The sequence below is a fragment of the Mytilus californianus genome, unplaced genomic scaffold, assembly GCF_021869535.1.
Source record: "Mytilus californianus isolate M0D057914Y unplaced genomic scaffold, xbMytCali1.0.p SCAF_1, whole genome shotgun sequence".
Classification (NCBI taxonomy): domain Eukaryota; kingdom Metazoa; phylum Mollusca; class Bivalvia; order Mytilida; family Mytilidae; genus Mytilus; species Mytilus californianus.
In genome coordinates this window covers 122,511,691-122,539,122 of record NW_026262581.1, presented here as the reverse complement: position 1 = coordinate 122,539,122, position 27,432 = coordinate 122,511,691, and the positions used below count along the sequence as shown (strand labels likewise).

The 27,432-nt window shown below is 30.8% G+C and overlaps 1 protein-coding gene across 10 annotated transcripts; it reads right to left on the bottom strand.

Moving 5' to 3' along the window:
- Positions 1-228: 228 nt before the first annotated feature.
- On the bottom strand, positions 229-27,184 carry LOC127712110 (dual specificity protein phosphatase CDC14A-like). 10 transcript variants are annotated; one of them, XM_052218357.1, is made up of 16 exons: positions 26,840-27,183; positions 24,980-25,070; positions 23,024-23,099; positions 21,704-21,796; positions 19,043-19,122; positions 18,422-18,551; positions 17,355-17,442; positions 14,446-14,676; positions 13,244-13,382; positions 12,093-12,255; positions 11,558-11,673; positions 10,575-10,769; positions 9,994-10,041; positions 7,328-7,350; positions 6,441-6,537; positions 229-2,400 (listed from the first exon to the last, which is right to left on the bottom strand). In XM_052218357.1, exons 1-15 carry the CDS (start codon positions 26,886-26,888, stop codon positions 6,485-6,487), a joined length of 1,575 nt encoding a protein of 524 aa, XP_052074317.1. In that variant the 5' UTR covers positions 26,889-27,183; the 3' UTR covers positions 229-2,400; positions 6,441-6,484. The 10 variants fall into 10 exon arrangements, with proteins under 10 accessions (XP_052074317.1, XP_052074306.1, XP_052074336.1 ...); XM_052218346.1 differs by lacking the exons at positions 7,328-7,350; positions 17,355-17,442 and adding an exon at positions 16,784-16,871 and having other exon boundaries at positions 26,840-27,184; XM_052218376.1 differs by lacking the exon at positions 6,441-6,537.
- Positions 27,185-27,432: the final 248 nt, after the last annotated feature.

Here is a 27,432-nt window from a genome sequence, read left to right as displayed (position 1 = left end):
AATAACTCTTGTAACATTGGTTGAATCAAACTGGTGAAACAGCACGATCAAGAGAATATGACGACAAATAATCCTACCAAGTATTAAACCTTTATCTCAAATGGTCTGGAGTATTGATGTGTATGGACGGACGATGATGTAGACCATTACTATATCCCTGCAACACAATGCTCTGTGGACAATTATGTGATGCAGGGTTTAATTGCATAAGAAAATAAAAAGACAATATGGTTGAATATTTTTTTTATATTTCTAATCATAACAATTTGACATTCGTCAATTGACAGGATGTTGAATGGATAGATAGGATCTGCGACATGACGAACACATATCATTTTTCATTTGTGTACATTTCATGCCACTTTCACATAAAAACAAACATATACTTTAAATCATGTTTCACCAATTTTTTTTTTTGTCAAATTTTTCAGATTTCCCCCCCAATCTAGATCAAAAGTTAATATTTCTTCTCTATCATTTTTATTATAGGATAGTTTTGTGGTACAACTATATTATCGTTTCCTCACAGAAATCTTGAAAAGTTCGAAAACAAGTTTACGTAGAGGAATAATCCATTACTTTGTCACATTTTTCACAAATATATAGATTGGTGCAACATATTTATAGCAATGCTGATTTATCAATAAATTAACAACTATACTGTTAAAAAGCCTTATTGCTTTTTCACAACAGTTGATATTACATCTCTGAAATGACAAAAAAGAGAAATAATTGACATTGTATAATATTTAAAGGATTAATCTTTTCTATAAAAAATGTTTTACTTAAAACTTTCATCTATGTAAATAAGTCTACTCTAGCCATTTGGTAAATAATTGCCAAATAATTATTCAAAACTCAAAACTTAAAAAAATTCCCTTATCAAGGCCAAATTGTGTATTTGAAAAATTTTCAAAATATAAACAATTACATTTCACATCATTGTATTTGAAAAATTACATTTGATCTTCAACCATTTGAAAATAGAAATCCAATCTATTTATCTATCAATACATTCTTTTTTTTTTTCTTCACTTTTATAATATTCAATTACAGTTTGAACATAATTTAATCTTAACTGTGTCAGAATTTTAATTTTGTACCATTATTTTCATGAAAAGCATTAGCCCAGTAAATATTTTAAAATTCAACAAAATGTATCTATATATATAAAATGTATCAAATATAACATATATAATCAGGATTCTACAGATGTCAACTAAGTATAAAAAGTGAATCAACATAAAAAGGAAGGTGAATAATATAAAAGCCATTGTAGCATGCAAGCGCTCAACACGTCATTAATCAGAAATAAAGTAAGCTAATCTTAAAATTCCTAAAAATTCATTTTAATATATAAATAAGAGCTTAACCTGAGCTCTATGCAAATATAAATATTAAATAAAAGACTTAAGGATTAATACAAAATTTAAAACAAAGCAAGAAGTAAATATTTTCTTCTATTCAACGCCTGTTGGTTATGGTATGCACTATGAAGCAGGAATCAGCAAAACTATTCAATGATCTACAAATTAACAGATGAAACTGTACAAAGTAGCAACTTTGGTATATTTAATGCTTTCTATTTTGGAATAACATGAAATAATTTATTTCAGTATGCAAGTTTTCAGTTTTGGGTTTTTTTCAACAAAATCTAAACTTACCAGTTAGCAAAAGATAAAATACTACTTTAACAAACTCTCCAAGATGCTTTAGTTATTTGCTAAAACAGATACAATGTGCGTGATAAAAGGCACAATGATGAATGTATATTGTTAACAATCTGATTTAAAACAAGGTGATTATAACACTTTTAAAAATTCCTTTTTTTGTTTTAAAAACTGTTGGAATTAAATATACAACTTGGGTCCTTCAAAACTGCACATCAACAACAAATAATAAAATAAACTTTTCTCAAAACATCATGTAAAAAAACATTATTCATTTTAAAGATAACCTACGAATCTCACACCTCTCAACAATACAGACTATACAAATATTTCAACACTTTACAAAAATGTTGTAAAGTTAATAAATAAAATATGTATTTATATTAATAGGCCTGATATGGTCATCATAAAAGTCTGTTAAATGTCAAAAATATAAAACTTGCTTTGATTAATACATTATTCTAAAAGGAGAGAGTTTAAGAAGAAGACTAGAGACAAACATTTGTGTGACCATGATCAGTTATGTACAATTACAAAAGGAGATCACTCTCCAGTATATTACAATTTGGTTTCATAAGCAGGTTGTGCTATATTACAAACTGTACACAATCAATTAACTCCAGTTAAAACAACACTAAAAAGTCTGCATAGGTAGACATTTATCACAGTTACCACCATTCTCATTCACCTTATTAGCGTGGCTTTAGTACTTCGAGTAAGAGGAACCGACCTGCAAAGATAAAATATATTTGTCAATAAAAAGAATCTTGGTTTTAAGAAATGATGCCATAGTACCTGAATACTCCATTCTCTATTCTCTTCTGTGATCCAATCAAATACTGAATTGTTCTTTCAGATGAGCCCACTAGAGTTACTACAGAAAGTATGATTTAATACATTACCATCAACATGATTATAAACAAGTTACAACAGCTGTTATATAGATAACACTGTATTACTGTATCAACACACACCCATTCTAGCATGCATATACTAAATCACTGCTCAATAGAAATAATAACATTATACATGATATACTGATACCATCCTGTTTTTCATTGTTTACCACCTTTCTCACAAGAATAATGAACAACTAATCTTTGCCAGCTTCAACTCTTATGTCTGTGCTGAGATATTGTACAGGTACTCTATACATATTTTAATATTTAGATGTAGCATACAAGAGAATAAATAATTCTGGCAGTATTTGGCATCCATCATCGTGGTAAAAATACTTAAGCCTAAATTATACATTTCCTTAAACACCTGACCAATATTTCCCTAAAGCAGTTACAAAGATGAAGACTAAAATGAGAGATGAAATTTGTCCAAGGTCATTCTCCCATTTTAAAGGATGGCATCAGTAGCCCATGATATATTACTTGACACTATTGTTACATTGCCTAAATGGCAAAATGATTTTAGATGTTTTACTGAATATAAATGGTACAATTACCTTTTACAATGTCAAACAAACACTTACAGAGATTGTACGATAGTTTTCAAAATCAAAAGGCAGCTAATATTTCATACAAGTTAAATTCACTAATCAAAGCTATATCTATTCTAAAGTAACATCATTTGTAAAGTTAATTTTTCCTTCTGAAAAAGATTTGCCACACCCTTCGACTTAAATGAATTTGTTATAAAATGATGCATATGGGTGAGATACACATCTTAGCAAAACACATGGTGGTCCATCATGTGACCAATGTCAACTGACCCAAAAACTATCTATTTTAACAAGACAATAAGTAAAGATAATTATTTCAATCTTATAAGTGCACAATTATGACATCATTTCTGTTTTAATTCATCAGAACTTATTGTTTTTGTATTTGTCAGACATTTTTACTAAACTTTTCATCAAAAGTTTTCTATTTTTATTGAAATTAATATTCAAAGAAATTTTAAGACCAATATCAAACCTTAATGTACCTTGCATTGCAATCATAAAACCAACTAAAATTATAATAAAACTAAGTAAATGAGCAAATTAAAACTGATCAAAAAGTTAGACTAATTTAATCGATGTAACACGTCAGACAGACATGAACACCTTACAACGATTCTATAAACCAAATATTGTACTTGAATTAAAACACCTCCATCACAAATACATTAACTTAAATAAGTGAACTAGGACATTTGTTTGTGACATAATAGGAATGGCCTCTGTCAAATTTACTACTGTTTCTCAAAATTATCAAGTGCTCTACAACAAGTACCCAACAAAGCCAACTTTTCCTTGCAACCATGTCAACCAAAATGTGCTTTCTATTATGGGAAATAATCATCTTTAAAAATTAACACCTCACTCCATCTGCAATAGAATTCTGGTTCTCTTCAGGGTGAATTTGTATACTAAGTTTGAAAAAAATCGTAAGGGTTCCACAGAACCCAGTGTCTCGCCTACTTTTGCGACAAAAATGGGGAAAAAATTATTAAACTTTTTCCTCTAGATACTATCTTTTGATTGTAAGAAGCTTCTCCAAGTTTGGTAAAAATCCAGGCTGGTTTATGAATCTAATAAATGATTTAAAAACTTTAACTGCAGACTGTATGTAATGTTAACTGGAAGAAAAACTAAGTCCATTTATAAGTATATATACGGAAAAACAGGAAATAAATTTTTACAAAATTTCCTTCTAGATACTAGCTTTTGATCATAAACAAGCTTCTGTCCAAGTTTGATACAAATCCAGGATAGTAAGAAAGTTATTAAAATTTTTAAAACTTTAACCAGAGTGAATGGAATGTTAACTGGCAGAAGTCCATTTATAAGTAAAATACGGATAAACAGGATTTTTTTTTTTTACAAAACTTATTTCTGGATACTATCTTATGATCATAAACAAGCTTCTGTCCAAGTTTGGTAGAAATCCAGGATAGTTTAAGAAAGTTATTAAAATTTCAAAAACTTTAACCACAGAGTGAATATTTGTGGCCGCCGCCGACAACAGAATGTAGGATCACTATATCTTGCTTTTGCGACAAAAGTCGCAGGCTCTACAAAAAAAAAGAACTGTATTACAACAATCTTTTATCATGGACCCTTGACCCCTAAAAATTAATATGGCCCATCTTCCACTCATGAAAATTATGATAAACTAAGTGTTATTTAACAACCTTTTGATATAGACGTGACCTCAGATTAACCCTATTTCCCTGACCTTGGAAATAATAAAGGGTCATTTTCTTTTTATGAAGAGTTGATAAAGCTACATCAAACTGTTCCGCTTGTATCTTTTTGACAAGATTTTGACCATAAAAATCAACTCAGTTGTACTTTCTGATACAGGATTATAAGTAAAACGTTTGGAGAAGATTGATCAAGGTTTTTGGTCTCTTTCATCATGACTACTCAAGGACTAACTGATGCACACAACACAAATGTATCAAGACAGTAAAGCTTGCTTTTACAGAAAATACTGTCATACTATAGCTATGCATCAAGTTAATAATATCTCTTTATAAAAAAAAGTTAAAAATAACAATTATCACTATTAAGTTTTTTTAAATAAATAAATTGAGCATGTTAAATTCAGTCAGGTATTAGAAGAAAATATAACACTAAAAAAGCACCATCAGAAGTCCCCAATTAAACAAGACAGTTATAGACTCATTATGGAAGTTATATACATTTTGTCCAGGTTACAACATTTACGATAACCACACAAGTATATATATATATAATACATGCAATAGAAGATCAGCAGTGTTACAACAGAAAACAGTTATTAAACATCACGTTCATGACTTCTAAGAGTCCAATGGAATCATTTTCCTTGTCACTTTGTCACTTTGTATTCATATTCAAAATGGAATCAATAAAAATGCACAATAGTATAGAACAATGTGTGAAAAACACACAAAAAGAGAAATATTTTATTTCAAACCTGTGAAGCGAACATGTCTTAACCATGGGCTTTCTTTAACTACATATACACAGTTATTGTTCAGTTAAGATTGTCTACAATGACTGACTTTAAAAGGGAACTGACCTCTATCTTGAAATCCTTTTGAAAAAAAAAAAAATAAATGCATTTACATCACACTTCTGTATTCAGTTTCAAAGATACTTTTTACAGAATTTGAACCTTTCAAAAAAGCTGAACATCAAAGAGAACAAGCAGCTGAGAGATGAAATAAGACCTGTACAGTGTTTGTTAATAAATTTGGTGTTTTTATTTCAATGCTTCAAATAATAAGTATGTTATGACCTATTAATAAATTAATAAGTTTTTTTTTCTTTTTGTTTGTTTCCTTTCCTATATAATTATTAATTTTAATTTATTCATTCATTTATTTGAGAAAAAAAAATTCTAAATCAATTGAACATTTTGTATTTCCTTCAAAAAAAAAAGAAAAAAAAGCAACATATATTATTCAATGCTTCAAAGTTAACAAAAATATATCTATACATGTACTTCATATAAGGAAGTTTGTTACATGCATTTCATGCAAATCTGATTTTTTCCCCTTTGAATTTCAAATCAGTTTCATAACCATACTGATAATAGACATCTAAATACTCAAAAATGTGTCCAAAAAATTCACATATCCATTAAATTTACACATAAAACTTTTAAAAGACTGCGATTGTACCACTTGGCTTTTATCAAAGTACCATTTTTTTCATTTCTTCTCACTTCCATTATATAGTAAATCAGTACAACAATTTGGGTATAAAATGGATTGTTTTTGTTAACATACACTATACAGGTCTAATGTGGATGGTGAAGGGTTAAACATGTTAGTGAAACTTACTGTATTCATAAACTGATATTTGTAGGGCCAACCTCGACTGCTCGTCAGGCCCAAGTTGTCACTGGATGTCTTATTACGAAGGAGGTAGTCGAAGGAGCTAAAGCACAAAAGTGACATCAGAAATTAAAGGAAGAGAAACATTCATTGTTATAACTCTGACAAAGACACAATTACTCAACAACTTAGTATGCCTTTAAAGTGTTCAGCATGATATTGCACATATCTATAATGAGAAAATCTAATTATTGCATGCTTAAAAACTAAGATCATACAAAATGCATATTCCTTATGTCACTTAATTTGTCTTGTTGATGTAAGTGAAGCAAATAACAAATGAATTAAAAAAAAAAACTAAGTCAATTAGGATGTCTTTTTTTCACGTGTTGTAAGATTACTTCCAAACATTCATACCACATCTCTTTTTGACAATATGATTTTTAATATCATAAACAGTCAGATAAAATGGTGAGTAGACCAATTAATCAATAGAGGTATGCTGAACACCCTATTGTCATACAGGTCGGTTAGTCCCTAATCTTTTCTCTCAAAGTTGTGAAAATGCATTTCTAATTTTTAAAAACAGTGTTATAAAAATCATGTGAAAAATATTTAATATTAAGCATAGCCATGCAGCTAAGAAAAAGAAAGAGAAACAAGTAAAAGCAATCTGTGTACTCCTATCAAATAATTATCTATCAACCTAATGGAACAAAACTAAATCTTGAGAATGGTTGGTTTTAATTATCACAGTAAGACGAAACATTCACCCAACCAGTCAAAAAACATATCAAATATTAACTCCCTGGTTTATTCACCCATCACTTCACATATAAACAATTGTTAATATTAATTACACATCAAACAATTAGCTTACAAATGTTGTTTACCATGAATCTGTAAGGGGAGGTAACTAGGGAACAAAATAAAGTAAATCTTGGAAATATACACATTTTGCTAAAGACATTGTATATATATAATGCAACCACTTAACTTGAAGAAGACCATGTTTAATTGGCCATTAAATATGGTAACTAATTATCATAATAGGTCTGCATTATTTACAGTATTTATGGTTCAAACAGGATTATACTTTTTTAATAATAAAAGATAATGCAAAACCTTGTATTTAATAACCAGAAATTTCAAGTAAAAACACATTGAAATATGTGATTTAGGGGTAACATGTGGATTTTTTTTTGCAGATTTTTATTTTTCGCAGTTCATAACAAACATTTAAAAAAAAAAAGATAATTAACAAAATATAAACTGATAAAAAAAAGCACAAAACAAGAAGGCCATACAGCAGTTGAATTGTTACAATTGATCAAGTGAAAATAAATAGAACTGAATGAATAAATTGACATATTTATTAAAAAACTAAAATATTGAATGATAATCATTAACAAGTAGATTTTTAATACAAATTTTTAACAACAAAATTGCTATGTTTTAGTCCCCTTTCCCTCATAAAAATGCACTCCGCCTGGAGCAGCTGGATACGACCGCAGAGGTCGAACTCTGAACAGTTGGGCCAAGTATGGACACAATATTCAAACTTGATACAGCTCTGAATTTGGATAGTGATTAAATATTTGACTTATTACAGATTTCTGACACAGAATAAATGTGGTCAGATAACTTTAAAATTTGAAATGGGACATTTAATCTACTAAATGGTCCAATATCCAAAATCTAATTCCATGGTTAGATTCAGCATATAAAAAAAAAAAACATGAATTCAAACAAAGTTTAATTTTGGACCCTTTAAACCTTAATATGGACTAATTTGACAAAAAATCTGAATGCACAGTTAGATTCAGCATATCATAGAACCATTAAGAATTCAGTTTTTGATAAAATCAAACAAAGTCAAATTTTGGACCCTTTGGACCTCAATGTAGACCTATTTAAAAATGTCAAAATATCCAATATAGTAATACATGGTAAAAACCTCAAACAATTCAAGACTTTAAATTAATCCTCATTGAAATTGGTTAAAAGATTTGTATTTATTTTCAATTGAAGATTTCTTGCTTTTGTGCAATACACTGTGCTGTTGCGCAATACTTAGTAAATCTGTTTTCAGACTATATACAAAGAATTAGGAAAATAAATTGTGACCCCCAATTTTTCTTTGGAAAATTGATAATTTCTTAAATCTTGAGAAAAATATATTGACCCCCCCCCCCCCCCCCCCTTTTCCAAAAAAATTAATTATTTAAGAAATTTTCTTTCTAATTTCTTAATTCTTGAGGAAAAAAATTGCCCCCCCCCCCAAAAAAAAATTTTTTTTTACCTCCCCTCCAGAAAATTTTAATTACCCCCCCCCCCCCCCCCACTTTTTCCAAAAAAAAAAACATTTGAAGAAATTTTCTTTTGGTAAAATGTGGTACCATTCAAGAGACATCAATACACTAAAACATAAGTTATTGTGTGAAAACTAGAAAAATTCTTGTTTTAAACCCTTTTTGGCCCCTAATTCCTGAACGGTTTGGGCAATTACCCCCAAAATGAATCCCAACATTCTACGACAACGTGATAGCAATATACTACCCCAAAATTTTTTTTGCGCTCGTATAAAAAGAACAGATAACCTGAAATAATGATTTAAGTACTAATAAATTATGTATTTATTTCGCTTTCCCCATACTTTCTAAACTTATTTAATACCATAAAGGATATTTCATTGCAGATTTAAATTTGCCCTGTGGTATTATATGAAAATATAATAACAGGCAATGGCTGAAAAGTATAACTGTAATGTCAATAACTTGAACCTTCAGTCCATGTAAGCTAAATACATAATAATCAAACCTTGTAGCACTTAAAAGTCTGCTACTGCAGAAAAACAATTTGTTCAAAGGAAGAACTGCGAGTTATTTTGTTCATTCAAGGTTTAGATTTTCCCTCATTCAAATCAAATTTTGTAGACAACTGAATAGACATGTTCATGTTATCCTGCAATTTACTATTTTAATATACAAATAGGGATACATAAACAAAAATGTTTCCTGTTATCTGACTCAAGTTATGAAAGATGTTAAAAGGGGCATTTACATTTAACTGCAAATATAAAAGTGTCATTTTGTTACCCTGTGGTATAGGTGGAGGCAATGTTCATTTCTTTGAAAGTGGGGTACAATACTTTTTATGTTTTCAAATCTAAATAATTGCAGGAAAAAAAATTTTGGTACATTGTCAGAAAACATATCATTTATTCACAATCTGCAAAACCTCTGAAAAGGTTTACTTTTCTTACAAATGATTCATACATTTTCTATCAATATACAACTATGGTATATTCAATACTTCATTTACTCTGTGATAATTTTAAATCATGAGTATGATAATATTACACTTCATTCAACAAAAGAAAAAAAACCTAGCAACATCTCATAACAACAGTTATCAAAGCTCCAATTATAAATTATAAAGCAAACTTAATCCAAACTGAAGAGTTAGCATGCGCTGGTGAAATAAATCAGCTTGACCAAAATTAGCAAACATAAATTTACAGAAACTGTTGCCCATTAATGACTATACTGGATCATACCTAGGGCCTACAGCTTTCCTCAGACTATATGTATGCGAGTTGAATTTTCTACAAAAAGGATTCATTCTTTTATAATATGTAACAGTTTGGGGGACATAACGATTAGTTTGACATTAAAAAAATACCATACATATCATCTGTAATCTAGCCTAAAAAAAAATTCATTATTTTCATGTTATGATTTTGCATCTGATCAGAATGAAAATGATCTGAGGTGTTGATTAGTAAAAGAAATGTGAAAGGAAAGTGCAGCCATTTATAAAACTAGACTCTTACTGTATATATACTTTTTTTAACAGACTGGCTGCTATGAATAGGATTTTTTTTTTTTTTAATTTTAAGTCCACAAGTGCATAAAACCCAATTAATATGATACCACACAAAAATTAGAAAACCCAAATGTGATTTAGTGATGATAAGGGAGGTAACTCAGTTATATTGTTAATTTGTATTTACCCTGTTGTGCCTTCTGACATACAAATAAAACTAAAAATATCATCTTACAAGATTTTAATAAACTGATGGATTACCTCCCTTTTATCAATGCATGATGACTGATGAGTGATGTCTGAGAAACCTACCTTTTGGCACTAGGTGTAGAGCCAGTAGTATGCCGTGTACCACGTTTCATACTTGAAGTATTTGTATGGTGGGTATTACTTGTACTGGTTTTGGAGGCTTTTAGTGGCGATGAAGGAGTAGTGTGAGCACTTTTTGAGCCGCCTGAACGATATGACTGTGTTGTGCCTCTCTTGTGACTCTTCAAATCATCATGCCTATTGTACAGAATATCATAGTAACTCACCCAAATTTTGAAAAACCAATTACCCTGACACCTGTTTTATTTCATACATCACTTGAGAACAAAATAATACCTTATATTTCTTCAATATATTCAGCGTTGTTATATTTGTTCTAAATATTATAAATTTACTTTAAAATGAAAAAAAAAGTCTTGATTGTAACATATAAAATATTTCCTTTAAGGTAAATAAAGGAATTTCTAAGACAGAAATATAGAAAAAAGAAATGAGAGTTAGATGCATCCTCTTCAAAATATAGAGAAACAATTAAATATATTTCAAACTATTGTTCTTTTGGAATGTTGAAAAGAAGTTTTCCTCACCATCTGGGGTTAAATGAAATACCATTTTTGGTACTATTCTTGTTAACATATATTTTTACTCATTCTTGGAAACAATAATGTTGGTTGAGTTGAAATATGTATTGTGTGCAACTGCTCTACTGAAATACTCAACATGTATCCATTTTTTTAAATTGTAAGAAAGAGGTTTAACACTACTGCAATGACCTTTTCTTCAACAATAGCATACAGCATTCAGTAATAGCACTAAAACTATTCAATATGCAAATCTGTTCAAATGATTTATATTAGACATTTTTTTTTTTGTAAATTGAAGTACTAATAAGGTATATGTACATATCTTTCCACACTATTATTGTCAGGTTGGTGCTAATTATATTCCAAACTGGATGGTTGAAGGGTTAAGCAGCATGTGACATGCCTAGCCACACCCATAACATGCAGTGTCTTAATACTTACCCAAATGCACCAGTCGTAGCAGATCTGGCATGGTTTCTTCTCAGAACCTTTAACTGGTTTAATTTGTCTCCCTGAGTCTCTATCATACTACCACGTGTTAGTGGGCCAGTGTACATCTAAAATTTACACAGTATTATCTTGTAATTAAATCAAAAGTGGTAGATATAAAGGCAAACTTCATTGATGTCTTGCTTAATCACTCAAAAACTAATACTACATTCTTGCTTCTTTTTTTACAGAATTATTTAAATGAACTTTTAGATTTGTATACAATCCATTCTGATTTTATTTCAAGCTAAATGGGCTCTACTTGCAATATATCTGATGCACACTGAGGTGATGGTAAGCAGTAATTAATCAATCTATGAAACTAAATTAAAACACTGAGGAATTTGAAACTATGATAACCATACTCTACTATCATATACAAAGTCAGGTGGCCTTTTCAGCCTGAATTCCGAGGGCGTATATTTGACCCTGATATGGTTATAATGTTATAAAACTGTAGTTAATAAAAGTTAATAAATATAATTACATCATCATCTGACTGATAATGATAATCAAATGCATCCTGTATCCTCATATCATCTACACCTGACAAAATCTTTGACACACTGTGATGACGATGTCTCGTACGATCTTTATCATTTGACTTAGCTCTGTGTAAATCACCTTGCATCCACATCCAGGATTGCTTCCTACAATAGGTTTAGTGTAAAGTTATACAGTTCATATTCTAATTCAGATTATCTGATGTAAAATCAGTGCTGTAGATATGGTTAGTTCGATGAGAAACAAGTGAACAGGAATAGCTCACTCTTTTTGAAGCACCAGCAATTGGTGTTATAAAACAATATTTTATCTGTTTGTGTAATACTTATTCTTTGTTTTTTTTGTTTGTTTTTTTTTTTATATCTAAAGAAAGGTATTTTTTGTCTTTCAGACGTTATCTTATTGTTTAAATGCTTTTTTGAACCTTGAAATCTTTAATTATCATTGAAATAATATCATAGTTCATAATGCACTTGCCTTACAGTTAAAATAAATTCTATTTAAAGAACTTGGTGTATCTCGCATGACAAAGAAACATCCACTCTGCCTCAATGATACTGAACTTAACACAACAAAGTTCTTTTGGTTATAAGATGTATTTTACAAAGTGTAATAAGTACCAATTATCAGGTTGTCTGCATAATGATATCGTAAAATATCAGCTGCGAGACACAATATAAAGCTTTTTGTCGAGTGAGCGCACCAAATGAGATCAAAAAGGCTTCATATTGTGTTGAGCAGCTGATATTTTACAATATGAATATGCATACAACCAGATAATCGATTTATGGGGTTGTATTTCATATTTTGCATGATAGAAACAAGCGTTTTCTTTATTTCACCAGCAAACCAGAAGATGACGTGATAAGTTCGGGTCAAACTTATCAACATCGGTTCATATATTATGACGTCGGTGATATGTCCGGGTCAAAGTTATTAAGGCAGGGTCAACGTATTTGACGTCACAAAGCTGTGATATGCAATTTTATTAAGAGCTGAGCAAAGTGATACAGAGAGGGACGACCGATAAATATTTATTTCAGTGCTTTCAAACCCACAGCCCACAACTACAACCTTTTTCTATATCATCTATATAGTGAAGGACATTTTTTTATATGAATATACTAGACTTACTCCTCTAAGAAATTTTGTTGTGGTCCTATCACGGATCCCGGTCGACATGTTCTACACCAAGCTATACATTCTGCTGCTGTGAATTTATAATGCTTCATCATATAACATGCAATTAAAGTTCCAGTTCTACCTAGGCCAGCTGAAATTTAAAGAGAAGTTCATAAAATTAGATAATAATCAAATCATTTATAACACTCTACAAATAATTCTTTGAAGTTATTTACTCAGAAAACACAGTTTGAACTTCAACCGCTGAATAACCATGTGGTGTTTTAATGTCAATATTAAATTATGTATTCATGCCCAATATATATCTTTTATTACAGAACCATAAATTTGACATTTAAATGCATAAAAGATATAACTTTTGAACAACAGATACATTTTTAGTGACTGCAAATTATAACCATTAAATTTTAAAAACATATAAAAAGAATGTTTTACTTGAACAGGTCTACGGGGCAAATAAAATGATTAGATGCTCAAAATTGTACAAAACTTATTAATCAATATCATGAATTTATACACCTAGTTTAAACTTTATCATGATAAGTTGTTTGATGTATGTCATTTAAAAGACATTGCGTTAGAAACAAAGATAGCATATATTGGAAATGATCTTTGCCTTAACATTTATATTGCCAAATAATTGTATTAACCTAATATTTTTTCTGACCATCTGGGCTTTTGTCCAAATGTCAAACTTGTAAAATGACTAAAAAGTCATGAAAAAAGAAAATGAAACCTTCATCAAAACATTTTCAACATTTTCAACCTTTATTCAGTTCTTATGGACAAATTAAAAGTTAACTCTATGTGACATTAAGCATATGCTTTACCACTGCCTGCACCAAGGATACTGTATAAATACATGTAGATAGTTGTTTAACTAAATACAAATGTTAACATGTCTTACCTTTACAATGAACTGCAATAGCACCATCAGCATTCTCAGATAAAATCTATAAACTGTTAACATGTCAATCTTACCTTTACAATGAACTGCAAAAGCACCATCAGCATTCTCAGATAAATCTATAAACTGTTAACATGTCAATCTTACCTTACAATGAACTGCAATATCACCATCAGCATTCTCAGATAAATCTATAAACTGTTAACATGTCTTACCTTTACAATGAACTGCAATAGTACCATCAGCATTTAGATAAATCTATAAACTGTTAACATGTCAATCTTACCTTTACAATGAACTGCAATAGCACCATCAGCATTCTCAGATAAATCTATAAACTGCCGTACTATATTATCTGTAGGACAACTACCATCAGTGAAAAACAGATCGAAATGATCAAAACCAGCATCTGTAAATCTTCTAGCATCATATATCTTCTTATTTAATCGAACTATTGTTGATACATTGTGCTTCCGAAAATAAGGAAAATATGCCTCTGGAGCATGTAGTGGATAGCCTGAAATGATACACAATTCAAAGTTATCAAGTTACATAAAACTAGTTGAGAATATATTTAGTTGATACTATGTTAAAAAGGCTCCTTTGTCTTAATAAGTGTAGAAAACTTGTATACTGTTTTCATGACACTTTTTTAAAAATAAAAATTGCAATTCAGTCCCATAAAATATAGTTCTGACACAGTTCTTCATACATCTAATGAGACAGTCTTACAAAATACATGAACAACTCAATGTGTTTATTTTCCTTACAAAATTTTGATATTTCAATTACTTTGATTAATTTTACGTTAGTTATAATGCAAAAACCAATTTAGGAATGAATGGATAAGATTAATAAATAATGTCTAACATGCCTTTTGACAGGAGCAGAAAATTACTATAAAATGGAAATAATATTTTATTTGTAAACCATGGAAACCTCATGAAAGAGTTTAATTTGATCTTACTTAATTCATACTTTTGACTAAATCTAGACTACACACACATTAATATATTTAATTAATCAATAGGCAGGTAGTGTACAAGATTTACCAAATACAGATGACAAGGAGTTATACTTGTAATACTTATTAAGATTAAAGAGATTAAAAATTATATATGTAAAAAGATCAAGGAGAAGAAAAGAATCTTGTTGGAAGCTTGCACTCTTACCAAAATCCATCTGATACCTATTCTAAATATCTCTTTTCTGGTGTAAAAAGTTTGTTTCCCTTATATCCCAAATATGGCCTCCTTCGTAATGTGCAGAGTAATAAATCAACCTATAAATGTACTAGTTTAACTTGTTGTGTGTAAAGAATAATTTCTGAAAATTTCATCATCAGAATCTCAAAAGGTAGAGATAACATGAAAATGATAAGTCTAGGACTACATAGAATATTAACTGTTGACACAGATATCTCTGGCCTGTCAGCATAAAATTCAGAAAAAGACAATCTGATGGACAGCAACATGGTTTATTAATTCAGTCGCTGGACCATTATCTAGTGGGCAGGGCCTGGAAATAGTCACCAAACTGATATGAATAAATAGTAATGCAAATTCATACAAAATATCATTGATCTATCACAAGTACATCCTATCAAACTAACTCAAGCAGAAAATTTAACATTGAAAATTGCTAATTAATTCAAAGTCACTGGACCATGACCTAGGGGGCAGGGCCTCGAAATAATCGTCAAACTGATATGTACAGATGTTAATGCAACTTTATATTAAATATAAATGATCTATCACAAGTAGTTCCTATCAAACCAACATAAGCAGAAAACTTAACAATTGTTGACGCCGTCGTTGCAGTCACAGTCATCACCAGAAAAGCAATCCTGATGTCTCGCTTTCCGCGACAGGCAAGACAATAAAAATAAGGAAATTTGGTTTGTAAACCTTGAGATGGTATTCCCCCTTAGTGAGTGCCAAAAAGAGGTCAAAATGTTAATTTCCCAGACATTGGAATTCTAAATTTTGACAAGCACTGAAGATGACACAGCATTGTATCTTCTTATTCCAAACATGCCAAAGTGAGATATCTAGACATCAGCAAGTAATATTATATAATTTCGGAATTCACTTTTATCCTCAAATATTAGCTGTCAAGGTTTTCTGTTGAAAATGCATTGATGCTGTTCATTATGTGTAATATGCTACTTCATAAACAAATAAACCACTATATATATACAAAAGAGTAAACCATTTAAGAATAATAGTATTGTATGATTTACACTACATGTACAGTATATTAGCATGCACACAGTTTGATATAAAAAAAACTGAAACAGAAGACTACAGTTTGGATAAAAGTCTTGTCTAAAATGCATGCACATTTAGCAAGATGTTTTCACAGCACAACTAGTGAAAAAAAAATCTTTTAATGCTGCCATGAACACCATTGAAAAAGCTCAGCCAATGATCTCTTTCAATTGAAATGGTTAAAAATGTGCATATATATGTTCATGAAAAAATATAGCACTGAAAAATACTACTGAAAAGTGACCAAAGAAGCTACAATTTTATTCCTAAGTGAAGATTACAATTTTTTCTTCAATTTTCAGACATGAATGAAAAGCAAGCATTTCAGACTAGCAGTTTTGATGCATTTCATACCATTCTCAATCTTGCTCTTGGAATGTGGACCACTAAAAGCCAACATTTTATTGGGAATGATCCAATTGAAATCCCCATTTTCTACCCGCTGTAGGAGAAACAAACATAAAATAAAAAAACACCAGTAAAAATTTCAATCTATTACTTTAAATAACATGTACATGTCACATGATTTGAAGGTAGGTTAACTAGTCATCATTTTTGGACTGCATCCATCAATATCTTGAAGAATCAAATTTGAAAAAAAATAATCATTGCACTAAAAATACCAAAACAGTATTAAAAGATACACTTCCTCAAACCCCATCAGATTTTTTCTGTCATAATCCCCAAATCTGTCTTAAAAATGAATACTGATGAACAGACAAATATGTATTACCATACCTTCAAATATGATGTACACTTATATCAATCAATGTCAAACTGAAGTCTGAGTTACCCCAAACTGCAGTTTATAGAACATGCTGTCAATCTTTTAACCACTGCCAACCACATGCAAGCATTCACCAAATACTTCAATTATCATGATTATGACAGCATGTTCAAACACAAAAACACATTTCAAGCCTACCATTTTCTATCTTGGTTTTAGGATGAGGTCCACAGAAAGCTAAAAATTTATTTGGCACTATCCAGTTGAAATCTCCATTTTCTACTTTCTGTAACATACAAATTCCGTGGTAAAAAATTTGCAATTTTATTCAAATACATTCAAAGCTGATAGCCTCGTTTTGTTTGTGATGAACTATATGGTCTTCAATGTTACTATCTATATCCTTGTGAAGGCATAATGCAACTATAACAATATACTGAGGTCAATAACAGTAGTAAATTACTTTCTTTTATTGTGGACATTTCCTTATACTTGGGGTTGACATTTTTAACAGTTTAGTTCTGCAATTAGGTAACAGTATATTCAATGTCACTACTTAGCAACAATATTGTGATCTATGTAGTATAGATAAAGATTTCCTTATAATTGATAGAAATGACCTTATGCTAAATATTTACATTTTCTCATAAACAAACAACTTCGGTGGTCACATGGTAGCGTGTTCACCTCGAGTGTGGGATGTCGTGTGTTCAAACCAAAGACTACTTCTCCGCTAAGCATGCGACATTAAGGAGTAAGAGTAAAGACTGGTCGGCTCGGAGAAATGTGATGTGTCTTCCTGCAGACTGTTACCTTGTGAACTAGCACGTTAAAAATCCAGCTCAGCCTGTCGATCTAGTACAATGCAGGGTTAATATTCATATTACATTAGCATGTTCTCGTCCTGAATATGCATATTAATTTGTCGCTGGACGTTAAGCAGTCATCCGTCATCATCATCTCATAAACAAACTGTATTTATTGCGGTGGTGTATCCATTTATTGAACATAGTTAAACTGTGTCAGTGTGTTGTCAACTTTGAACATGCATTTTACAAATGTAATTAAATTCAGTTCACTTATATACCTTTGATAAGGACTAAGGGAGCAAAATGTAAGTATATCCATTCAAATAATATTCACTATCCAATTTCACAAAACTTCCTTTACATTATGAGTGATTATTTTTTCAGTTTTGTGATATACATTAGATTGTTTACATGATAAATGATTTAACATGATGGTACTGAGAGTTACAAACTTACCTCATAATGTTCATACTCATCCACATCAAAGGTATCGAAATTAAAGAATCCATTTGCTAGTGCTTTACTTAAACCATGTAAACAGTCTAATAAAGTCAAGTTATATGTACATGCACCAAATGAGGCATCTCTGTAATATAAAACATTTATTTGAAATGATATAAGCCTGTATAATGATTTAAATACGGATGTTGAGAAAGCAAATATTCAATTAATGTTTCTTGGTTTTGTTTGTATTAAGAAACAATAAAAAGATCTACATATTCTGAATACTGTTTTTTCAAAAAGTTATTTCATTTTAGAAAAGTTCATGTTCATTAAAACAGAAGCATGTAACAAAGACCTATCTGCCTGGTTTTGGTGGATAATTGTCGCTTTGGTAATTAAAATACATCTCATTATTTCTATATCCAGTGATGCTTTAACTATTCACTTGAAATGTTGTAATCACTGTAAAGAACCTAGTTCTGTTAATGTCTTAAAAATTGAAAATGTCTAATATTATAGTCAATTGCTTTCATGTACATTTTTGTCAAATACTTTCATAGGTATCAACACATACTTTTTAATGTAGCAATTGTATCTTTTTTTTATTTTAATGAATCCTATTGTATGACTTACCTAAAAGGAAGAAATGGCGGATTTGAACCAGCAACTAACGGCCTATAAGCTTCTTCTGGTGTTTTCTTTAAATAAATAACCTGAAACAACCAAAGCCATTAATTCATGGGATGTTTTTTCTATATCTCAGTATAGACACATCACAAAGGCCATGTAGGTGAGTTGAAGTCAAAATTTACCTGTTCTTTTACAATCCCCTTAATTAAACTGTTCAATAATAAACATTCAAACACATCACAATTACCTGTAAAGCCTTATGATGAAATAAAAAAAAGTCTTTGTTCATTTTTGTCGAGCCTGCGACTTTTGTCACAAAAGCGAGACATAGCGATCCTACATTCTGTCGGTGTCAGCGGCATCCACATATATTCACTCTGTGGTTAAAGTTTTCGAAATTTTAATAACTTTCTTATATCCTGGATTTGTACCAAACTTGGACAGAAGCTTGTTTATGATCAAAAGCTAGTACCGGTATCTAGAAGGAAATTTTGTAAAAATTTATTTCCTGTTTTTCCGTATATTACTTATAAATGGACTTAGTTTTTCTTCAAGTTAACATTACATACAGTCTGCAGTTAAAAGTTTTAAAAACATTTATTAGATTCATAAACCATCCTGGATTTTTACCAAACTTGGATAGAAGCTTCTTACAATCAAAAGATAGCATCTAGAGGAAAATTTTTAATAATTTTTTCCCCATTTTTGTTGAGCCTGCAACTAACAGCACAAGTAGACGATACACTGGGTTCAGCGGAACCCTTACAAATTTTTTAAAATATATATTTACAATGTTGAATGCCTGTTCTCTCTCTATAATAAACAGCTGCCCATCCAGCCCAAGATACAAGAATCCCCTTATTTCAAACAGCATGGTAACATAGCTTTATAATATCATACTATATAACAAATATCAAGTCAATATCTTAAAGCATGATGAAAAAAAGTGTGGAAAACTGATTAAGTAAATTTCTATGTCCAAGGACCATAACTCTGCACAAAATCATCAGACCAGAACAAAATTCAAACTTGATCTGTAACTTGTCATGATAAAACTAAAACTATATACCAATTATCAATTCAATATCTTCAAGCATGACGAAAAAAGTGCGGAAAACTGATTATTTTAGTGAATTTTCTAAGTCCAAGGATCATAACTCTGCACAAAATCATCAGACCGGAACAAAATTTGAACTTGATCTGTAATTTGTCATGATAAAACAATACACCAAATATCAAATCAATATCTTCAAGGACGAAGGAAAAAAGTGTGGAAAACAGATTTGCCGGACTGACGGATGGATGGACAGACAGACAGATGCAGTGCAAACTTAAAGTCCCCTTCGACTTCGTCAGTGGGGACTAAAAATTGAAATGGATGTAGTTATAAACAGGTTGTAAGATAGATATCAAATTTCATAGGATTTAGTATTGAAATATGTTTTTATTTAACCCTTAGACTGCTGCATTCATTTCTATTGTACTTTAGTGTATTGCTGATGAAATTGTTAATCACTGATGAAATAAAATTGCTATATCTTTGTATTTTTTATTTCTTTTTATTTTTTGCGTGTCTTTGGACATTTTTTACCTGTACAGGTGCAAATAGAGGTAAACAAAGGTAATTATTTAAAATTTTATGTTTTATTAACGAATCCATCAATGTTATAACTTTACAAAAGTATCCATTACTTCAGAATTGAACCAATATTGTTGAAAATCTCTTTTATGAACTAGTTCCATTGTGATTATCAAAAGAAAAAACTTTCATCTCGGACCAGCAGGATTTTTTATGCGACTATTTTCCTTCCGACTTTCACTGCGCCAACTTTTACTTCCAAGTACAAATAAGTTTAACCAACAAGTTCATTGATAAAGGTTTTGTCAATAAATAATCTTAAATGAACACAAAGTTCGGAAGTATCAATGTCAGTGATCAAATATGTTTCACAGTTGACAGTGCAATGATAAACATCACAATCCTGTTTAATGTCCATCCGTTTCGTTCATTGTCTGGGAAATCCCTGTGGTTTTCACATGAAAAGTCTTCTGCTGGCAGATTTGCTATAATGTTTCTATTTCCATCCATCATATCTTCTGTTACGGTCCAAATCCTTCAAATCGGCTGCCGCTACGACGTCATTATCATTGAAATAATTCTGAACTTGTTGGCCATCACTCCAAACAATATCCGCCATTTTGTTACTTTTTCATTAAAAATTTTTCACCCTTGCTTTTATTGCTTATAGCTGATTTAAAGTCAAGAGAAACTCGAAAATAAGCTGAATTTTAACCTATCGAAATCAATACAAGTCTAAAATGCCAAATTTCATGAATATTGACGTAGCCCATTCCATGGTACAAAATGTAACTGTGTAAGCAAACAAGTTACGGAAACAATTGTTGCACGCAGCAATGGCGGACTGTTTTATCAAAATGACAATAGTCGCGAAGAGCGGTCTAAGGGTTAAGGCAAGTGTTTTTAGACACATGAACAAAATAAATCAGTCTACATGTACAGATGGTCTTTAAACAATGAAGTCATATACAAAACTATGAATTTCTTTTCTTTTGTAGCTTCTTTTTAAGAAACTGATGTTCAATCTTAATGTATAACACTATACTCTAACATTACTTTTTTGTGGCAATCTGTAAAATACTTACTGAATATGCAGAGATCAGGAATGCTGCATTTGCTCTCTTTCTTGCATCATAACTTGTATAATGTATTATTCTCTTCTTAGCTAATGAAAAAGACTGCAATAAAAGGTAATTAAATGAATGATGAGAATAGTCATTTCTTGCCTCATAAAAGTAAAATTTTGTGCTGCAAGTGTTTACCAACATTACTTGTAAAAGACACAGGAAGCAAATTAATGCTTTTGGTGAAAACTGTTTTTTTATTCGTTCTTGACAATAAAAGTCACTTTAAGACCTCATAAACATTACTGTCCCATTAAAATCGTTAAAAAAGTTTTATCAATTCAAAAGGGGTCAACATATTTTCTTTTTGGTTATGTCCTAAAATGTGCACAGGTAAATGGAATGTAATATTCTTTTTCTAGTGTTCATGTTAAAAATTTGTGGTCTGTCATTCATTTGTTTGTTAGTTTAAATTGTTTGTATTGTTCACACATAAGTTTAGTTTTCCCCCTTTTTATGCTTCATAGATATCCTTATCTTACACATACACAAAATCAAGTTTATCATGTCCAATTTGAAATTAGTGACAAATCTCTATTCATTCTTCAACACCTGTTTTTCTTATTGCAAATGACAAAGTAACAAATATTTGGCAACAGACTAAAGAACACCTAGGTTAATCATTTGTACCCGAGGCAGGTAAAAGCCAAAGGTTACCTGGAACACAGCCAAACAGAGTTTTAATACTATATGATTTAAATTTCTTTACTGTAAACTACAGTCTTAGGTCAAAAGTGTATCACCTATTGGAAATTCCCCTATTATTTATCATAAATGTGTACAATTTTTGTATGGTTATTATGAAATATTTTTATGACGTCATTTCTGAGAAATCATTATCTGTATACAAATATTGAAATGAAGTGTCATTTTTTTCCTATCTAGCCCTATGATTTTTTCGAGCAGAAATTCATATTTCTCTTTGAGCAGCGATTTCCCTTAAAATATATAATTGATATAATAGATTTCATAACTATTGCAGGAAAGTACAGACATTTCTGTATTTAATGAAGAAGAAAAAAAATCATTCAATTCGGACAAGAAATATCTCCAGTAGAATTTTGATTAAAAATGTGTTTCTATATAATAGGAAAACTTCTAATAGGTGAAACACTTTTGACCTAGTACTGTATTTTTAATATAGATGATATGAGCAAAAGTTTGTACACTGTATAGGTTTGAACTTTACCCCCATTTTAAGAACAAAATACTACAGCGCACTGCTGTAATAGTACAATTTCATATAAACATGTAGTACATCCTGATTCAAAATAAGTTTACCTTTAACTTCTTGTTCAGCTTACAGCAGTATCTATATAGTTGTGCCAAGTTCAATGGCCCAAAATCTGCATAAAAACTGAAATATTCAAAGAATAAAATGTAATTTGTAATCATCTGTTGATTTTACAAATGTATTTAAAATTGTGAAGACAAAAGAGCCAGAAATTGTGTACCTGTAGTCATGTAACATTTTTTTTCCATCAGAGAACAGATGAGTCAATATGGTTTTTTAACTTGTTAAAGGCCATTGTTAAGATATTTGAGAGCCTCAATTTACAATGCACTTGAAGAAACTGTAGGTTTACATAAAAGCGAATTTGTTTAAGAGTTTAATTTCAGGGTTTACATTCCATGTTTACAATATAACAAGATTGATTTTCCTTCCTCATCTTTTCTAAATATATCAATTCATCAAGACAAGGAAATAGTGTTCATTTCAAACTATTTGTTTGAAAAAAGATAAATTTTCATCTCAGATAAACATTTTGTTCATTGATGACTGGTATTTTGCTTGCTAAGCTTGGTCTGATAATAAGGCATATAACTGCAATGTTATATTACACCAATTGTACAGCACATATGTACAATCTTTTATATTACATACTGTTGATTCATTATTTGTGGATACCAATTTTCTTGGATTTTGTGAGTAAAGGTGAACTACGAAATTGAAATGTACAACAAGGTACACGTTTTCTATTTGCAAAATAAACTGTTATCACAGAGATATGTCTCGCGTTTTTGTAATTTTGATAATGCAAATGTTGAAATTAAAATAGCAATACTTTATCATGTAAGTTATGCAAATATTCAAAGTCGATAAACCATGACTGATGGTACATGGCTAAACAATCTCCATGGAATGAGATGTGCCAATGCTAATACAACTGCATACCAAACACCACTGACTTATTATAAGTTGTTCCCTTTAAACAAACCTAAACACAAACATTAACTTGTAAACTATGTAAAAGTTTCAAAGTCAATGAATCATGATCAGGGGTGGGGCTATATAATCTCCATGGAGATGATATTTGCAAATGCCAATACATTTGCATACCAAATATCATTGACTTAACATTAGCAGTTCATCTTAAACTGATCTAATCACAAACTAATACATGTAAACTAATTAAGCAAAAGTTTCAAAGTCAATAGAACATGACTAAGGGGGCTGGGCCAAATATTCTCCATGGAAATGAGATGTGCTAATGCTTATACAACTGAACACAAATTAACATTGGCCTACCACTAATGGTTCCCCTTGAACTTACCTAATCAAAAACTAATTCATGTTAACTTAGCAAAATTTTCAAAGTCTATAGACCATGACTAAGGGGGCAGAGCCAAATAATCTCCATGGAAATGAGATATGCCAATGCTTATACAACTGCATACCAAATATCATTGACCTACCACTAGTGGTTCCCCATAAATTGACCTAATCACAAACTAATACATGTAAACTATGAAAAGTTTCAAAGTCAATAGACCTTGACTGAGGGGGCAGGGCCAAATAATCTCCATGGTAATGAGATGTGCCAATGCTAATACAACTGCATACCAAATACCATTGACCTACCACATTATTGGATCACCATGAACTAAACCTAATCACAAACTAATACATTGTTGACGCCGTCACCAGCATACCTATGTCTTGCTTTTTGACTCCGTCAAGGTGAGACAAAAATTGATGGGCTTGTATGCAGACTTTTATAAAACCATGAAATCTAACATACAGGAAAATCCAATTTTCCTCAATCCACAAAAATGTGTACCCGTGAAATTAAATGAATCCAAAGTATATGCAAAACAGGTGCACTTATAGTACTGTGATACTGTATTAAAGACCATTCATTTACCTGTGGGCTATGGTGGAATAGGTGGATACTATGTTCAGTTAACAATGCTAAATGTAATTATTAATAACAACACACATGATCGAATACTTACTTTTCATAAATCAATTCATCATCCACACAGAAGTAATGTGTATGTGCTGTAGATCTTGGTTTGGCACGTAATGTTGCAAAATACAGTCGGTCTGAAAAAAATATTACAAATATCACAAATGGTTCATAGTTATAAGTCCGAGCAGCACCATTAAATGCGATAAAAATAGCTTAAAGAGTGTTCCAAGAAAGACATGAGTCCCATCACCTGAAATCTCCAAATTCAATGGCTTCCCCCAAGGCCTTCATGGCCTTATAATTATAGCAAAATGATACCATTGTACTATCTTATAGATATGAACTGTAACACAAAAAGAAATATTCACAATGTTTTGAACTATTTATTTATAAAATTTATTTAGGATAGAAGTTTTCTGTTAATCTAGCAGTGTTCATGTCTGAACAAGGAATTATTTGAATCTGGAATAATTTTGAATTCTGGAAAATTTACAAGAAATGTATGATGAAAACTAACCTACTAAATATGGCTAGCGCACATGGCTAATGTTCACATTACTTTTACTGATATTTCAGTATGAACTAACTAACCCCCTTAGCCATGCATGCATGCATGGGTAAGTTTTCATCATAGATTTCAAATCACTTTTCCAGAATTCAAAATTATTCCAGATTCATATTATTCCTTGTTTCTGCCATAATTGAAAGGTTGCCTGTCCCTAATGCACTTACACCCTCTAATTTGGCATTAAAATTCGAAAGATCATATCATAGGGAACATGTGTACTAAGTTTCAAGTTGATTGGACTTCAACTTCATCAAAAACTACCTTGACCAAAAACTTTAACCTGAAGCGGGACAGACGGACGGACGCACAGACCACAAAAACATAATGCTGCTTCTACTACCGTAGGTGGGGCATAAAAATGTATTCTTAAATCAAGTACAGCACTTATATAATTTTTTGTTTCAAATCATTTTTTAATGATCATTTGGCATAATAGATGTGGGGGAATATATTTTCGAGACTTCAATCTACTGATAATAATAAAATAATAGAATTTAAACTTTTTTTTTCTGCCGACTGTGACATTTTCTAAGTCTAATCACATATAAAGAATATTTACTTATGGTCAGATCATGTTTCGTATGTCATATGAATTCGTACTATGAATGTTTTTTTAATGGAAATTGTGACGTCACAATGCATTCTTAATAGCAGGAAAACCCATGAGACGAGGATACCTCTTTTTATTTATAAAAAAACATTGATGAGTATGCACTGACATTACGAAAAAAGGCATAATGGTCCAAACAACCAAGGCCAATGTGGTGTGTGGCTGAAACGACATATGGCCGAAACGTCTCGTAAACACGTCAATCACGTGCAACCCATGTTCTATTGTAATTAGAACATGGCATTGTTTCCAAAGCGAAAGATGAATATAAACTTCCCTGTCACTAAATTTTTACTCTTGTCGCTAGTTAGTGAGACCGATTAAAAAGACCTTTACTCACAAGTACCCATTTTATTTTTCATTTGTATCTCTCTTTCAAACGGTTACCAGTGGCATACAAATTAAACCAGATGGAAGGCTTAATCTCAGTATTGTTGTGTTGGAATAATACAGAACCCTCCCCCTTTTTTTTTAAAATCTTTTCAGTTTTATATTAGCAATCATTTAGAAACAGTTAGTCCAGAAAATGATGGATGAGGTCAAATATTTATTTCAGGAAGAACAATAAGGACATCATGATATTCTGAATGACCCCTTTGTTGAAGCATGCAGGTACATAAACGAGAGGGAAATCGCCATTTCGTTGTAACCTTGTCAAGACTTGTTCTGGTGTTTCTGTTTTCTAAGTTGCAGCAAAGAGAATGATACAGGACTTTATTACTAACCTTTTATAAATTCCGATGCACTGCCAATTATCTCATTTTCTTCGGCCATAGTTAATCTGAATTGGTTTTATTAAAAGTAAATAAAACCCCCAATCGATGGTAAAATTTCCCCAACGAAATCAATGTTGACTCTTCCGTCTCGAAAATATGTTAAAATAAATAAGTCTATACAAATAAAAACAATAAAAGTACGTTTCGGGGACTACCAATCCATGAATGGTAAGATCTTAGACCATTTATCTGCCTCAATTCACTGTAATTTAACAAGAAAATATAACACCCCCCTAGTTGATTCCGTAGTCGACGGCCATGTTTGAAATAGACGATTAGCTTGCAATAAGTCACGTGACAGAAAATAGCCAATCGTAATAATGCCAACAATTGTTGTCATAGCAATTTAAAAATTTAACCAATGAACTATTTGTTTATCCATCAAATGGAAACATTGACATGTGCCCGATGTCAAATTCTGTTGACATGACAGCTGCGGTCATAAGGCTTATTGTCATCAATCTCATTTTAACTAATTGTACATAATTTAATCGATTAAGATAGTAATTATATAACATGCATTTAACGTGTATATAACCTAT